Source organism: Ziziphus jujuba, chromosome 8 (genome assembly GCF_031755915.1).
Source record: "Ziziphus jujuba cultivar Dongzao chromosome 8, ASM3175591v1".
In the NCBI taxonomy this organism is placed as follows: Eukaryota; Viridiplantae; Streptophyta; class Magnoliopsida; order Rosales; family Rhamnaceae; genus Ziziphus; species Ziziphus jujuba.
In genome coordinates this window covers 12,382,918-12,400,099 of record NC_083386.1, presented here as the reverse complement: position 1 = coordinate 12,400,099, position 17,182 = coordinate 12,382,918, and the positions used below count along the sequence as shown (strand labels likewise).

General features: G+C 33.2%; 2 protein-coding genes across 4 annotated transcripts; both read left to right on the top strand.

Moving 5' to 3' along the window:
* The first annotated feature begins 3,829 nt into the window (after nucleotides 1-3,829).
* LOC107413536 (ras-related protein RAB1BV) lies at nucleotides 3,830-8,602 on the top strand. Its single transcript, XM_016021510.4, has 9 exons — nucleotides 3,830-3,980; nucleotides 4,139-4,262; nucleotides 5,584-5,656; nucleotides 6,199-6,299; nucleotides 6,743-6,808; nucleotides 7,151-7,248; nucleotides 7,843-7,905; nucleotides 8,002-8,097; nucleotides 8,302-8,602. Exons 2-9 carry the CDS (start codon nucleotides 4,190-4,192, stop codon nucleotides 8,380-8,382), a joined length of 651 nt encoding a protein of 216 aa, XP_015876996.1. The 5' UTR covers nucleotides 3,830-3,980; nucleotides 4,139-4,189; the 3' UTR covers nucleotides 8,383-8,602.
* Nucleotides 8,603-10,105: 1,503 nt separating this feature from the next.
* On the top strand, nucleotides 10,106-16,719 carry LOC107413485 (uncharacterized). 3 transcript variants are annotated; one of them, XM_048470580.2, is made up of 9 exons: nucleotides 10,106-10,300; nucleotides 10,708-12,334; nucleotides 12,498-12,724; nucleotides 12,819-13,151; nucleotides 13,997-14,243; nucleotides 14,794-14,922; nucleotides 15,006-15,221; nucleotides 15,511-15,634; nucleotides 16,082-16,719. In XM_048470580.2, the coding sequence occupies exons 2-9, from the start codon at nucleotides 10,784-10,786 to the stop codon at nucleotides 16,315-16,317; spliced, it is 3,063 nt and encodes a 1,020-aa protein (XP_048326537.1). In that variant the 5' UTR covers nucleotides 10,106-10,300; nucleotides 10,708-10,783; the 3' UTR covers nucleotides 16,318-16,719. The 3 variants fall into 3 exon arrangements, with proteins under 3 accessions (XP_048326537.1, XP_048326538.1, XP_048326539.1); XM_048470581.2 differs by having other exon boundaries at nucleotides 10,694-12,334; XM_048470582.2 differs by having other exon boundaries at nucleotides 10,689-12,334.
* Nucleotides 16,720-17,182: the final 463 nt, after the last annotated feature.

Here is a 17,182-nt window from a genome sequence, read left to right as displayed (position 1 = left end):
TAAGAAGAAAAATTTTAACTTGGGGAGAGAAAACCAATTGGTTGATCAGAATTGGATGAAACTGACTCCCCCTAAATTCACATCAATCGTAGTGATTTATAGTTGCAGATCATACATATAAATTGCCAAAGATTTGTAGTTGCCCTGAGGGTTGCTAAAAATCATCATTATTTTATGACGATGAAGACTTGTAGCTTTCCATGGAAAAAATTTCTTTTTCTTCATCATCGGCATCATCTTCACTACTATCACCCATATCTTCAAACTCTGCTATCGATATCATCAGCATGGACATCGAGTTCCTGGCTGCAAAGCCAGAGATGGAAATGGAGGGGCAAAAGTTTGTAATGGAAGATAGATATTTAGTCATGTAATGACGGAGGGAAAGTTAGGTTTGTGAAAGTGTTTTAGTATTTGGAATGTGTATGAACTTGACTAGTTTCAGGCCCTTTTTGTAGGAAGTTTTGAGATGGTGGGGGATGAAGGATCTTCTAAGCATATACTTGGGTCCTTTGGAACATTAAGCTCTTTTTGTGTTTCCTACTTTTCACTTTCTATTCACTTTTTTTCTTCTTCTTATTATTATAATACTAATGCTATTATGCAGCACAGGTAAAAAGTTAAACATGGTATGCTCTTATTTACTGGTTAGCAAATTGCCAAGTTATGTCCAAAATTGTTTTACTTTATTATTATTTTAGCTTTCATTTTTGTTTTGTAGTAAACCTTTTTTATTTATTATTATTATTATTATTATTTTTTTCTTTCTTAGAGGCACATGTGGTGCACCAAAACCAGTAGTTTATTCTTAAAACAAGAAAATTTTGGCTTTTGCCTTATCGAATTGTCCCTGTTTTTCAAGACAAGATTATACCATTTTCGTCATTTCAATACAAGTCAAAAAAAATATTGTCATATTATTCACATTTCACATTATTCTTTCTGTAAAGCATCTACTCCATTAGTTGGAAACAATTTAATCTCTCAATTTTTTTTATTTTATTTTTTTAACAAAATGTCTCTAGCATGATTGAATAATGATTAAGGAGGAGCAGAGCAGAGCAGGATATTCCATACCCAAAAGAAGAAGAAAAAAAAAAAAATGGTAAAAACAAAATACAGTTGGGTCTTAACTAATTTATGGGCCATGGAGGATTCCCTTGATCTACAAAACGGCTGTTACAGAATGGACGTTATGACTTATGAGTCTAATAGGTTATGCCCACTGAAACAAATATTACCAAGATAGGCGATAAGTTGGCGACAATATTGGATGTCGGAGATAGTCGACATTGATAGGGGGAAGTTTCTGTCACCAGTGCCGGAGAAATATCATCGGAGTCAAAGTATGTCGCCTGAATAGTCAAATATTGTAGAGAGTTTCGGGTTTAGAGTGGAAGATGGTGGAAAACGAAGTGGAGAAATCGATTGTCGGCAGAAATATTGATCAGTTCTCTCTCATGATCTGCAAAGAGACCGATGTGTGCGTGTGTGTTTGTGTGGGAGAGGAGCTGTCCGAACAGGTGAAGAAGAAGCAGAAAAGAAAAAAAAAAAAAAAAAAAAAGAAAGAGAATGAGTGGGAGAGAAATGCCATCGGAGAGAGAGAGAAAGAGAGGGAGGAAGAAGACGAAGGGAAGAGAGAAGAAGAAGAAAGGAGAACAAAAAAATCTTCCTTCCCAAGTGGGGGAAAAAGGAAAAAGAAAGAAAAAAAATAAAAAGAAAAAAATAATATAAAATAATAATATGATAATATTATATTGGGCTTCTTCATAGGCTTTTCAAATATCCAATTTATTAATTGGACTGATTAAATTGTAGTTACGGATCTTTTTGAGAAAATCTAAAGTTTTTAAAGATGGTAGGATTGTAGCATCTCCATACATATTCTTTTATCTTTTTTATTTTTTTATCTACTCTTTTAATGTTTAATTTGATTTTATCTATTTAAAAACAAAATAAATAAATAAATAACATTATTAGTTTTTGTATTGTATAATATATAGGATTTTAGTATATATTCCTAATTGGATAAGTATTTTATTATTATTATATTTTAATTATTATATTTTTTTATATTATTTTATTATATTAATGATCTCATATATAAAAATTTATATTCTAAATTAAATATTTACAGTTTTTATAATTTTATTGATATTTTTATCAATATTAATATTTTCATCGATATTTTTATAAAATTATATCCTTAATATTTTTGTCGATATTGATATTTTCATCACTGATTATGCCTATATAAATAATTTAGTTTGAATTTTAATTAGTTTTTATTTAGTATGTATATTTCAAATTAATTTAGTTGGTAAGTTATTTATATTTATTAAAATTATAGATTTAAAATATTAAAATATAAAATATAAAATCTTGTAAACGTTAAAAAAAAAAAAATTATTACGATATGGTTATGGTAAAATGTGGATATAATATCCACCTAGCAGGTAGCAAAGAAAAAAAGGTGAATATTGGAGCTAAAAGAGGGAATTTAAAATGAAAATAAATAAATGAATAAATAAATAAGAGTTATGGGGTGATGTAAATGCGCAAGTGGTACATTCTAGGTGAGTCACGCTGTTTAATCTTTAATGACACAAACATATTCATGTTGGTGGGACTGGGTCTTCTTTATTCTACCAAAATCAAAACCAAATCTCCCTTATTTAATTTTTCAGCTCATTCCTCCAAAATGTGCTAACAAATTTAAAAGATTATCTCATTGGGTTTTTAATTATGAGTTGAATTTCATTTCATATAGCAATTTGGTTTTCGAGTGAAGCATGGTGAAAAGATAAAATGACTCCCAAAAAAAAAAAAAATTTATTATAATTGAAAAGATACAAAAAAAAAAAAAAAGACAGATGAATGGAAATATTGAATAAAATAACAAAAGCATACTTATTCAACAAAACGCACCATAGAAGATCTCCAAACGAATAAAAATGCATGTCTATATTATTTATTTATTTAGATATTTTACGTGCACTTTTTTTCCACTTTATAATCTCAATAAAGGAATATTGTTAAATGCAAAGAAATAAACTAAAATTCAGACAATGTTTAGGAGTGAATTTTGCAATTAAGCCTTATGAATATTGACGCACACTTGGCCTTGCACTTTGGTTCAGACCATCTTATGAAAAAAAAAAAATTTCTTTAAATGTTTGTACTTGTAAAATGCGCCACTATCCAAGTAGTAAAATGGTGGGCATTAAGTTGGATGAAAGGCTTTTTTATTTGTTTTTTTGTCTTCCAAAAAAATACAAAAATTTTCAAGAAATAAAAAAAAAAAAAAAAAAAAAAGAACCCACATTGACTCTAAATGAAGTAACCATGTTACATAAAGAAGCATTAATAATCATAGAAAGAGGGAATAGTTTTTAGAATCTTTCACTGTTTCTTAATAACTTATCAAATGTTGTTAATCTATTTTAAATTTTAATTCTGAATTAAGAACCACATTAAAATTTTCAAACGTAAAATATAAATTTTAAAAATATATAACTCAACAATTTTTATTTAAAAAAAAATAAAATTTATATTTAAGTTTTATACCATCCATATTTTTTTTCATTGATTACATAGATCATCCATATTTTATATACCAAACTTAAGAAGAGAGAATCAGAAAATTGGATTGGATTATTTTAAATTAAAGAAAAAAAAATTGAGATACCTCCATTTATTTTAATTGAAAAAATTCTTATCATATTTGAAATAAAAAAAAAATGAAAAAATAAAATAAAATAATTACAAAAAGTTGGATTGTGGGCAATCTCTCCACCACTTCGAAGAGAAGTATTCGGATGTAGGCGGATGTAGGCAAATGGTGGGTGGTGTACTGTAGAAAAACACACCACGTATGATACGCGGGAGCGAAAAGTCTTAAAACTCCTCGCAATTTCATTGGATCGCATTCTGATATCTCTCCTACGTCGCCGACCACTTGCTAAGCTTCTTCTCCAAAGGTAACCCCTCTCTCTCTCTCTCTCCGATCTCGTACACTTCAGTAATTTAATTACTTTTTGTTTTTCATTTTTGGATTTTTTGTTTTAATTATTTATTATATATTTAAATTATTTATTATTATTATTACTATTTTTTTTCCCCAAATGTTGGTGCATAGAGGGATTGATTTCTGGAGGAAGTACAAATTTTGGGGTTGGTGATATAATCAATGGCTGCGCCACCAGCAAGGGCTCGGGCCGATTACGATTACCTCATTAAGCTCCTACTTATTGGCGACAGTGGTAAGCTATTGGTCCCCGTTTGTTTGGTTTCCGAGAAAATGGTGGGAATGGGAAGTACAAGTTGTACCGTTTTTGAGATCTAACGCGCTTTTCTTTTACTGGGTGTGATTCGAAATTTTGGGTTTATTGCAAATCAATTATTGTTGTTATTTTTTTATTTATATTTCTTTTTGTTTTGTTTTGCTTTCTGTTTGATTGAATCGTCTTTATAGAAAGAAATATTGGGTTGAATTTGAAATTAGGTGCAGTTGTTTTAATTTTTTTTCCCCTGTTATATTAATGTTTCCTCATGTCTATAAGGGTTGTATTTGGTGTTTGGCTACTTCACCGTGTTTGCTGCAGCGTAGACTTTGTTAGAGGATCTGATCATTGTCCTTCTATTAGGTTTTTCTGCATTTAAATAAAATGGAGGGAAAGATTTGGGGGATATCTTTATTGTGTGACCGAGGAGTTTACAACCTTGTTTTCGGGTTCATCATTTCTGTTGGACCCTTGACTTGTAGCCAAGTGGTTTGAGTTCTTGTTCCATATTAATAGAAGATAACTTTCATTTTGTGACAGGAGGGGTGAGGGTTTTTGAGGAAGAAGGTGATACCTAATTGAGTAATTTATGTTGAAAGTCTTTGTCAATTATTAACTTGTTCTTGTCGCATGATGCAAATTTATTTGTGATTTCCATTCTCATCTTCGGTTTGGTTCAGTAGGGATTGTTCTTGTGCAAAATTCAAAATCTGTAAAGTCTAGAGAAACTGAAGAATTTGTACTGGGATTGTTTGGATGGTATCTTGCTCTCATTTACTTACATGCATGCTTGGGTCTTTGCATAAGTGTATTTGGAGATCTTGAAGATGGCATGTGGTTTAAAGCATGATTACTTAAAATCACTAGCTACCAATTTTTTGGGAAAGAAAGTGTACTTTCTTCGTACTGAAAGGTTAAAGCTGGGTTAGCAGGTAGTTCATTCTCTAAGAATTTAGTTCCTGTGGTCTTTCTGTCTTGATAGATGTTAATTCTCTTTCATGTAACAAATAGCTGCACATTGTAGTTTGGCTTGTGGTTGGTCCAAAAGTAACCTTTCGGTCAAATTTCTCATGCTCCTTCCTTTGCTTCTTTATATATATATATATATATATATATATATTTTTTTTTTTTTAATTTTAAAATTTGAATGATCGCATGACTAATCATGTTTGGAGAATTTGATACTAATTGTGAACTTTTGGTGAATTTGGTATGTCTATTCCTGATTAGAAGCAATCTTTTTGATTCACTTACTGAAGTTTTTGGTCCTGGTTTTTTAACATCAGATAACCTCTTGCAGGTGTGGGGAAGAGTTGTCTTCTTTTGCGTTTCTCTGATGGTTCCTTCACAACCAGTTTTATTACAACTATTGGGTTTGTATCTTTTGAAACCATGGAAACTTTTTATCTTGAATTCTTTTAGCATCAACTCGTTAAAAGGGTCTGCTTATTTGAGTTAGAAGAAAAATGTTGAAGGAAACTAAATGATTATTGATGATCTATGTTTACTTTTGGGTTTTCCGGTAAATCTGGTGAATAACTTTGGGAAATGAAGTATAGAAAGTGGTTAGGATATGATCATTAGATCCTGCTTGTAGAGCACTTAAGGAACTGTACACTTCAAGATTATATGTTGGGCACAATGGTCTTTCTTTCCAAGGGTCCTGTGGTAGTGGCATTGGATAAGAGAATGCAAGGAGATGTCTCAAGTCTGAGGTGAAAAATGAGGCAAACAATGATGGGGAAGTGATGAAGGAAAGATGAAGGTTATCATATGGAGCAAAAATTAGGGACAGAATATACTTGAACCTAGCTTTGCTGATTTTCGTTGAATAATTTGAAAGTTTCTTTTAGATCTCTGTTGAACAAGAATTTTGTTCATTTTTTTATTTTTTTATTTTTCTCTCTCTCAACAGCATTGATTTCAAGATAAGAACCATTGAACTTGATGGTAAAAGAATTAAACTGCAAATATGGGATACAGCTGGTCAAGAGCGCTTCAGGACAATTACAACAGGTACGCATACGGGCTTTGAGTTGGGCTTTGAGTTTTTGATCTTTGATTTGAAATCTAGTCAATAGCATGGTAGGATGTGTCCTATTGCACTTGAGAGTTGTCAATGGAGGGATGAAATGTTGCATCATTGTTTACCACATGTGTGCTGTGATACAAAAAAGTGACCCAATTCTAGAGTTACTTCTTTAAAGTTTTAAGGAAATATAAAAAATAGAAATCTGTGGAGCAGAAGGTGGATTTCCAGATGGTTGAAATAATATCATCAAGTTAAAAGATCTGACCTGGATGGATTTTTAGTTTCATTGTGGAGGGTCTAACCATATATATATATATATTTTATATACGCAGCTTATTTCTGGAAATAGTTACCACTTTTCTTCTGGTTTACCTTCATGAGAATCCTCATCTTTGAGTTTGCTTATATCTTCTATTCTTTTCTGCAGCTTACTATCGAGGAGCAATGGGCATTTTGCTGGTGTATGATGTTACTGATGAGTCATCTTTCAACAGTAACTTCTCATTTTTCCTTACTCTTAACAGGGGAATTTGGATAGCTTGCTTGATTTGAATCATTATATTTTGTTTATAGTATTTTATGTTTTAATGGATTGGCTAATTGAGCTCGTCCATCTTTTGGGATTGCTTTGCCAGATTATGTTGTGTGTGTTATCCTTTCTAATGGAATTTGTTAAGTAGTGATGCTGACCTTGATATTATGTTGGTTCTTTCTTTGATTGAGGTTTATGATTGAAGATCTGCATTTGTTGTCATGGTGCTTTTTCTGTCACTCTTTAAACTAGTATACTTAATCTTCGCCATGGTACTTATGGTTGACGCCTTTTCAAATGTAGACATTAGGAACTGGATTCGCAACATTGAACAACATGCTTCTGACAACGTAAACAAGATTTTGGTGGGAAACAAGGCTGACATGGATGAGAGCAAAAGGGTGGGTCTTATTTAATTATTTGCTTGCAGGAAATGCTTGGTGCTTCTTCCTTTTTATTAAAAGAAACCTACAGCTTTCTGACCTAGCTTGGTGCTTCTTCCTTTTTATTAAAAGAAACCTGCAGCTTTCTGACCTAATAGTGTGAGATCATGGTGTCAATGAATTTGGAAAATTTATTTAAAAGAATATTTGAGATGTTACATTGAGCCTACTTAATTCAATACTTGATGTCTGTGTGGTGAATTTCTGTGCATGTCAATTTGCTCCTTCTGCATAATCTCATTGCTCCTTCAGCATAATCTCATTGCTTTCACCTAATCGGTTGAGTTGTGGATAGTAATTTTTTTAAAAAGAATATTTGAGATGTTACATTGAGCTACTTATTTCAATACCTTTGTGTCTGTGTGGTGAATTTCTGTGCATGTCAATTTGCTCTTTCAGCATAATATCATTGCTTTCACCTAATTGATTGAGTTGTGGATAAGTTTTAGAAATTTTTTTCCCTTTAAATATTGTTAGAGTGAAGTTCCTTCTTTCTCTGTCTGTATTGTGTGTGTTGAGTGTGTTCCTTCAATGTTTCTTTTCTTTTGCTAGGCTGTGCCCACTTCCAAGGGTCAAGCTCTTGCTGATGAGTATGGTATCAAGTTCTTTGAAACTGTAAGTAGTATTGTGCTCTGAGCTTAAATCTATGGAAACTACAAAATGGTATTTTTTTTTTTTAATATGCTTATATGGAGAAACTATGTTCTGCAGAGTGCAAAAACGAATATGAATGTGGAGGAAGTTTTCTTTTCAATAGCAAGGGATATCAAACAAAGACTTGCAGAATCTGATTCAAGGGGTTCCGAGGTGGGTTGTTCTCCATTCATTCTTTATGATTGTCTTTTGACTTTTTGTTTCCTCCATTTATCCTTGCTTTCCAAAAAGAAATTGTTGTCCTCCATCCAAAGTGGTAAGAGAAAAAAAAAAAATAAAAAAAAAAAAAAAATATATATATATACATATATATTTCTCACATCTTAATGGAGTCTCCATTTTGTTTGATTATTCCAGGAACAGACAATTAAGATTAACCCTGACCAAGCTGCCGGTGGCCAAGCTGTGCAAAAGTCGTCTTGCTGCGGTTCACAATGAGAACTAAACCTTACTGTAGAAAAGAGAGGGAAAGGTTCTGCACATGCTGCATCGACGTTAGTTGTACTATTAAATTTGATGCAAGCCAAATGATTCTGTTCCTCTTATATTTTTCCAGCTTATCAAGTCTCTAATATTAAAAATTAGGTTTTTAATTTTGTTTTATTTTATTTTTCAACATTTAATTTGTGGAATTTAATAACACGATTGGTTTTATTTCTCCTCAAATCTTTTGGTTATGGGGTTTGTTTTTATCATTTGACTCTTTTATGTAGATAGATAAAGTCAGGTTTAAGCTTCTTACCAAGAACACACAAAAGCTGTTCCTTATTCCTTCTGTTTACAGAGATTATAAGAGTTTGTATTCAAACCGTTCTTCTTGTTACTGAAAATCCCATGAACCTCTGTTTTCTTAATGCTTTTCTAAAATCTTTTGCACCACTTGTTGAGGTGGCTCCTAAATACTTGCATCATAAGTAATGTGAGAATTTGAGCCTTTTTGAGTCCTGTAAAGTAAAATATATTTATATGTATATAATGGTGTTTAAGCTAATATATCCTCAAAAAGTTGAGGATAAATTAATTCAATTATTTAAAACCATTGAGTTATATGTATTTATATATTGGGCGTCTTCATCATCTATTGGTGCCCTATTACATGCAATATATCTTACAAATTATATGTATTGGGGTCATGTGTTTAGTAGCTAAATTCTAAATATACTTCAAAAAAAAAAAAAATTCTAAATATATAATATATATTATTTTAAATGAAAAATAAATGAAGTTCATGACCAAACAAAGTGAATCCTCCATAATGATTTTCCTTTGTCTAATGGAAAATTGAATGCCATTTCAGCCTCTGCATGGGAATATGAGTGTGGATGTGTGATTAACAAAATTGCTGTAAAAATGTATTAAAGTTTTTATTTATTGACAAACTTTTTAAAAAGATATCTTTCACAATGTGACAACGATTACAATGCTTCGTCTGATTTTTTTAATACCTAAAACAAATGGAAATAATTAGCAAAAATATTAAATAATAAAAACAAATTAAATAATTCAAGGCTAGCAAAAGTCAAATATCCTTCTCTCATTATCCATGGCACGGTTTCTGACTAATGAAAATTGAACATTCTACCCCAAAAAAAAAAAAAAAAAAAAAAAAAAAAAAGAAAAAAAAAGAAAGAGGTGAAAATTGAGACAACAATAACACTGGCAAAAAACCTATGAAACAGATCAAATTGTTGCAATTCCAAATGGGTTTGCCTTGTTGAAACAACAAAGAACCTTCCCTTTTACCAAAAAATTAAAAATAAAAAGAAAACAAAGAACCTTCCCTAAATATTATAATCTTTTATCTTTTTCAGTGATATAAATGTGAATGAACTATTCAAAGATAATAAAATGGTTTCATTATTTTTTTTGATCACGAAATTGAATTTTTTATACTACCAAATTACCCAATATCTTTTACTTTTTTTGTTATCAAATTTCATTGTTTATAATTTTTTTTTATTTGATAAATAATTACATTCTCTCTATAATTGTTTACCATGCAAGAAAGAGAGAAACATAATAATTTTTTTGTATTTTAGTAATAATCTTTATTTGTTTAAAACGGAATTAGGAAAAATAAAAAAATAAAAAAAAGTTGGGTTTGGTCATGAATATTTAGAAGTATTAAAAGCACATTATTATTTGGTAAAACTAACGAAAAAATAAATAAAAAAAGAAAAGAAAAAGGAAAGAAAGAAAATTTCGGTTCCAGAAGAAGTGGAAAAAAGAAAGGGAATAAAAACGCCACCAAGCAAAGGCTGAAAATCACCATCTCAAAGTCGCTTCACAGCGATTAGGGTTTCGTACCACTTTTTTCTACTATCTTTCTCTCGCGTTTTCACTTTCAGTTTCTCAGGTATTCCAGAATCATTTTCCCCATTTCATTCTGCTCAGCAGTTGATTTTTTTATTTTTTACTTTTTTGGATCACAGTTCATTTATTTATTAATTATTTTTGTTTTTAGTGCTATAACTTAAATCTTATTTGGTAAATCTTAATCTCAGTTTCATTTTTCGTGTTGTTTTGTTTTGTTTTTTTGTCTTTTTTTTTTTTGTTAAGCTCATATTAGCTCTTTCTGCCATTTACGCCAAAATTAGTTTAGGGAAATTGTTAAATATTGAATTCAATTGAAATTTTTTTTTTGGGTTCTCGTTCCGACAATTGATTAATCCACCATATAAATTATTATTTCATTTTGATATTATTATTATTCTTATTTATTTAATTTTTTGGGGGGGTCTAAGAATAGGTTGTGTTTCACAGCTAGAGGGGAAGAACAAATAGATGTTTGTGGAAGAATTGTGAGTCTTTTTAGATAGGTTTCGGATTCAAAATAGCTATGGCGTGGTTTAGAGCTGGGTCTAGTGTGGCAAAGCTTGCCATCAGAAGAACTCTATCTCAGAGTGGATCATATGCTGCTAGAACACGGGTCCTTCCCTCTCAGAATCGTTATTTCCACACCACAATATTTAAACCCAAGGCGCAAGCTGCACCTGTTCCTCGCCCTGTGCCACTCTCTAGGCTCACTGATAGTTTCTTAGATGGAACCAGCAGTGTCTATTTGGAGGAGCTTCAAAGGGCTTGGGAAGCTGACCCAAATAGTGTTGATGAGTCCTGGGACAATTTCTTCAGGAATTTTGTGGGTCAGGCTGCCACTTCCCCTGGAATTTCTGGCCAAACGATTCAGGAGAGTATGCGTTTGCTGTTGCTTGTGAGGGCTTACCAGGTTAATGGTCACATGAAAGCTAAGTTGGATCCTTTGGGTTTGGAAGAACGAGAAATCCCAGATGATTTGGACCCTGCACTTTATGGGTTCTCTGAAGCTGATCTTGATAGAGAGTTCTTTTTAGGTGTATGGAGGATGTCTGGGTTTTTGTCTGAGAACCGTCCAGTGCAGACCCTTAGATCCATATTGACCAGGCTTGAGCAGGCTTACTGTGGGAGCATTGGGTATGAATACATGCACATTGCTGATCGTGAAAAATGCAACTGGTTGAGAGATAAGGTTGAAACTCCGACACCGATGCAATACAATCGGCAAAGGCGTGAAGTTATTCTTGATAGGCTTATATGGAGTACACAGTTTGAGAACTTCTTGGCCACAAAATGGACAACAGCAAAGAGATTTGGGCTTGAAGGCGGGGAGACATTGATTCCTGGAATGAAGGAGATGTTTGATAGGGCGGCAGATCTTGGTGTTGAGAGCATAGTTATTGGAATGCCTCATAGAGGAAGACTGAATGTTTTGGGTAATGTTGTTCGAAAGCCTCTAGCTCAGATATTTAGTGAATTTAGTGGCGGCACGAAGCCTGTCGATGAAGTTGGGCTCTACACAGGAACTGGTGATGTTAAGTATCACTTGGGAACTTCTTATGATCGACCAACTAGAGGTGGTAAGAGAATTCATTTGTCTTTAGTTGCAAATCCAAGTCATTTGGAAGCTGTTGACCCAGTTGTTGTTGGAAAAACAAGAGCCAAGCAATATTACTCGAGTGATCTGGACAGGACCAAGAATATGGGTGTTTTGATCCACGGTGATGGTAGTTTTGCTGGACAAGGTGTAGTCTATGAAACTCTTCATCTTAGTGCTCTTCCGAACTACACAACTGGTGGGACCATACACATTGTGGTCAACAACCAAGTTGCCTTTACAACTGATCCAAGGGCTGGCAGATCTTCTCAGTACTGCACTGATGTTGCAAAAGCCTTGAATGCCCCTATTTTCCATGTAAATGCTGACGACATGGAAGCAGTTGTTCATGTCTGTGAGCTTGCAGCAGAGTGGCGTCAAACTTTCCATTCTGATGTTGTGGTTGATTTAGTTTGTTATCGAAGATTTGGGCATAATGAGATTGATGAGCCATCTTTCACACAGCCCAAAATGTACCAGGTTTTTCTTATATTCCATGAAACTTGATAATTTTGTTTTAAGTGAGGATCTTGTCTTCTGATAAGTATACAAAGTTCTTCTCTCTATTATATTTTGTAGTATGCTACTGCTGTTTTTGGTATCAGTCATCAAGAATCCTGACATTTCTTACTTACTTTCGTAGGTTATAAGGAATCATCCCTCAGCTCTTGAAATTTACCAGAAGAAACTTTTAGAATCTGGGCAAGTAACCAAAGAAGACATTGATAGGATAAACAACAAAGTTAATAATATCCTCAATGAAGAATTCTTGGCTAGCAAAGATTATGTTCCAAAGAGAAGGGACTGGCTTTCATCTCATTGGTCTGGATTTAAGTCACCTGAACAGCTTTCACGTGTCCGTAATACTGGGTATGCCAGTAATTATCTTGGACTTGTCACTTGGTTCTTTGCTTTGTCTGATGTCAAAAGACTCTTTTACTAAAATTCTTATGCTGTTGCACAGGGTAAAACCAGAGATTTTGAAGAATGTTGGAAAAGCTATCACATCACTTCCAGAGAATTTTAAGCCTCACAGAGCAGTAAAGAAGGTTTATGATCAACGTGCACAAATGATTGAAACTGGTGAAGGCATTGACTGGGCACTTGGGGAAGCACTTGCCTTTGCTACATTGGTAATAGAAGGTAACCATGTTCGACTGAGTGGGCAGGATGTTGAAAGAGGTACATTTAGTCATCGGCATTCTGTAGTTCACCACCAGGAAACAGGAGAGAAGTATTGCCCTCTTGATCATCTTATCATGAACCAAGATGAGGAAATGTTCACTGTTAGCAACAGGTAATTTCTGGTAATGTGTCATATATCAGTATCTCATCATTTTTATCCTAATTTTTATTTCATTTCCTCTTTTTTCATATGATTACCCTCAACATCCAATTTTGTTGTTTTTTAATGCAAACGTCCAGCTAGGGAGTGAGATTAATTAGGGACCTCTAGTTGTAACATACTTTGCATATTCATTTTGTCAATTGTGGTCCCTTTAGATGGCTATTTGAGGGTACAACAGTCCCTATAGATGACTATCTGAGAGTAGAACATTTTTTCTAATATATTCCTTAAGGGACAATGTTAGGTTTTCACCTTAAAGATGCTCATATAGTTTATTTTTGTTTATGTGAATAAGATATTAATTTCACTATTATTTACAATATTATTTCTTATTTTAGTCATTTATGTTGATTTATGAGTTGATTTGATATGGCGTATTTACTTATTGTTGTACCTCGTAATTTACATGTAATCCAATGGACTGCTTTTCTTTTTATTAATTTTCTAGACCAGCTATCATGGTTAAAGTATATTTCAAATTTGTTAGTAAAGTTTTTAAAGTGCTGTATCCTAATCAGCTGATGCATCTGTTTGGGTATTTAGGATCTGGAGTATTATCCATATGCATATTATGTTATGCTGATTAGAGAAGTATAAAGTGCTAACCCCCTGTTCTCACATTAGAATATTTATCTCGCCATTGGACCATGGCTAGAAATTAGACCCAGAAATAGAGCCCATAGACTCAAGCCTTTATAATGTCTGAGAAATGACATTGTTCTGGTCAAAGGGGCTTTTCATTTAGTATGTCTCTTACATGGCCTAATTGTTTTTTGTTGTTTTACTGTTTACAGCTCACTTTCTGAGTTTGGTGTTCTTGGGTTTGAATTGGGTTACTCAATGGAAAGTCCTAATGCATTGGTAATTTGGGAAGCTCAATTTGGTGACTTTGCCAATGGGGCTCAAGTTATATTTGATCAGTTTCTGAGCAGTGGTGAGTCTAAGTGGCTTCGTCAAACTGGGCTTGTTGTTCTACTTCCTCACGGTTATGATGGCCAGGGCCCTGAACATTCAAGTGCAAGATTGGAGCGTTTTCTTCAGGTACTCCCAAACCAAAGATACTGATTTTTTAAGAAATAAGAGTACTTTTCTTAAGTTATAATTCTCTTATCTTTTGTATATTTGTTAATTATTGCTCTGTAATTATGATGTTTGGGAGGAAATTTTCATGCCTGAAGAAATTTTAAATGTTGATGTCAAAAAATAAGAAGGAACTGAATGCTCTTATTGTACAATTTCCTTTTAGTTTGAGATGTTAGCATTTGCCTTGCACTTTTATTTTAATTCATGGTTACTGGTTTCACATCTTTGAGAATTGAACAGGATTTATTGAAGACCATTCATTCCTCTGTAATGGAGTTCATGTAGATGTCGTTCTTATATGAAGCTCTGTTATTATGACGTTTAGTGCAAGAACATGGTAGATTTATTTTGCATTAAACCCCAACTCGACTTTGAATTAGTGATTCCCTTGTTTGCTGGCTGAAGAACTACCTTTTATATTATGTGAAGGAACTTTGTCCTAGACAATATTATGTAATATAGATCCCCAAGGACCACAACTAATATGTGTTCACTAATTTAATGGCAGATGAGTGATGATAATCCTTTTGTCATTCCTGAGATGGATCCAACTCTTCGAACACAAATTCAGGAATGTAATTGGCAAGTTGTGAATGTTACTACTCCTGCTAATTACTTCCATGTTCTGCGGCGTCAGGTGAGTGAATGTATTGGGTTATGAGTTTCCAAATTCAAGAGAGGTTTGCCCATTTTTTTATGTTCTGCTTATTCATTTTACAGATACATAGGGATTTCCGTAAACCTCTTATTGTGATGGCTCCTAAGAACCTGCTTCGTCACAAGGACTGCAAATCAAATCTATCCGAATTTGATGATGTCCAAGGTCACCCTGGTTTTGACAAACAGGGAACCAGATTTAAACGCCTTATAAAGGACCAGAACGATCACTCTGATCTTGAGGAGGGTATAAGGCGACTAGTTCTTTGCTCTGGGAAGGTATGAAATTCCATAATGCGGACTTTTGAAACCCCTCCGTGGCACACGCATTTTTTTTTCCCTGAGAAATTACAAAGTTACAATTTGACCTTTTAGATATACAATTTTTTACCAGTAAATGGATCATAAATCTTTCATTTGGTAGGAGACTGAATACAAACAGAACCCGACAGATATTAGATCATTTAGCATGCTGACTTTTGAGCAGTGTCTTTTAATATCTTAACTACAAAGTAAAATTTTTTTCTCTGAACATTGGTATAAACTTTAATATATTCTTTGATGGTAGGTTTATTACGAGCTTGAGGAAGAGCGTAAGAAGGCCAGTGCAAAGGATGTAGCAATATGTAGGGTGGAACAGCTTTGCCCCTTCCCCTATGATCTTATCCAGCGAGAATTGAAGCGATATCCAAGTATGTAGTTCACACTTGTAACTTGAAATGCCATTACAAGTTTATATTATATGATGCAGAGTGTTTATGTGTTTGTGTCAGCTGGGTTGCTTGGTTTTTATTCTTTGCTTTTATTTTTATTTTTCTTATTGATAGGTTTGTTTCCCAAGGGAATGTAGAAATTAGATTTCCAAAGCATAAATCATATAATCTGATGCAGTGTTCAATTCATTTCATGCACTGGAATCAACATTATATGAATATGTTTACCAGAAATCTTCTCATCTTATTTCACTACGGTGTGAAATGTTCCAATGTTATCGAAGAGGGATACAAGCTTAAAAGAGTGTATTTTGGGGGGGAGCTCGCATAGTACTTGCTGGGGAAATTTATAAATTAGGATTTCTTGTTTTCTGCTTACTTGACATTTTGAGGCTGACATAATCTTTGTTTATTATTCTTTTATAGATGCTGAGATCGTTTGGTGCCAGGAAGAGCCAATGAACATGGGTGCATACAGTTATATTGCACCTCGCCTCAGCACTGCCATGAAAGCTTTGAACAGAGGAACCGTGGATGATGTTAAATATGTTGGCCGTGCTCCATCAGCTGCAACGGCCACTGGTTTCTATCAGGTTCATGTCAAGGAACAAGCAGAGCTTGTGCATAAAGCCATACAGCCTGAGCCGATTGAGTTTCCTTGATGGATCCTATTTGAAGAATACCCTTAAAAGAAAAAAATGAAAAGAAAAAAAAATTGAAAAATGAAACTCATTCTTAATAAGAACAATTGCATACATATGATGTTATCAGAAAGTCGATCTTGCGGTTGAATCCCTTTTTTTCTTTTTTTGGTTTTTTCCTTAGTTCCTTCAGCAAAGGTACCATGGTACTGCATGCAAGTTGAATAGTTGGATTTATATTTATCATTTGATTTTGTTCTGTTTCTCTCGTTGTGCAACGCTGTTAAGAGTGTAATAAAATTATGCTGCGTTATCCTTGTACAAACATGAATCGGAATTGTCCAAAAGTTATAGTCAGAATGGGGATTTTCTTCTCACCCATTTTGCTCTTCTAATGTAATGCACTTGCGTCTCTTCTTCTTATTCTTCTTCTATTTTACTTTTTTGAAATGGTAATATTTTAATAATAGTAAGATTTTGTATAATTTGGTGATGCCATGAAAATTTTAGTAGCTTGCCAGCTTTATTTGCCCAATAGTTACCATTAGATAATGCTTGAATTTCTCAACGACTCTTAATTTATTTATTTATTTAACTTTTTCATCTGTTACTTTCTTTTTTTTTTCTCTTTTTATTATTTATTATTATTTTATTATCATTTTTTTAATTTAAGGAGAATTTTGATTGGGAATTTCAACATGCTTAGCTTGATTATTGACCGTCTGCTATTTCATTCATGCGCAAGCGACATGGCTAGCTATGATATTCAAAGGCCAGAAAAAAAGGGGCATATTATCTTTTCGTTATGCTCATCAATCGCTAAAAAATTGATTGGAAGAAGATGAATATTTCTCCACCACTGGGGATTTGAGACAAAACAGGATTA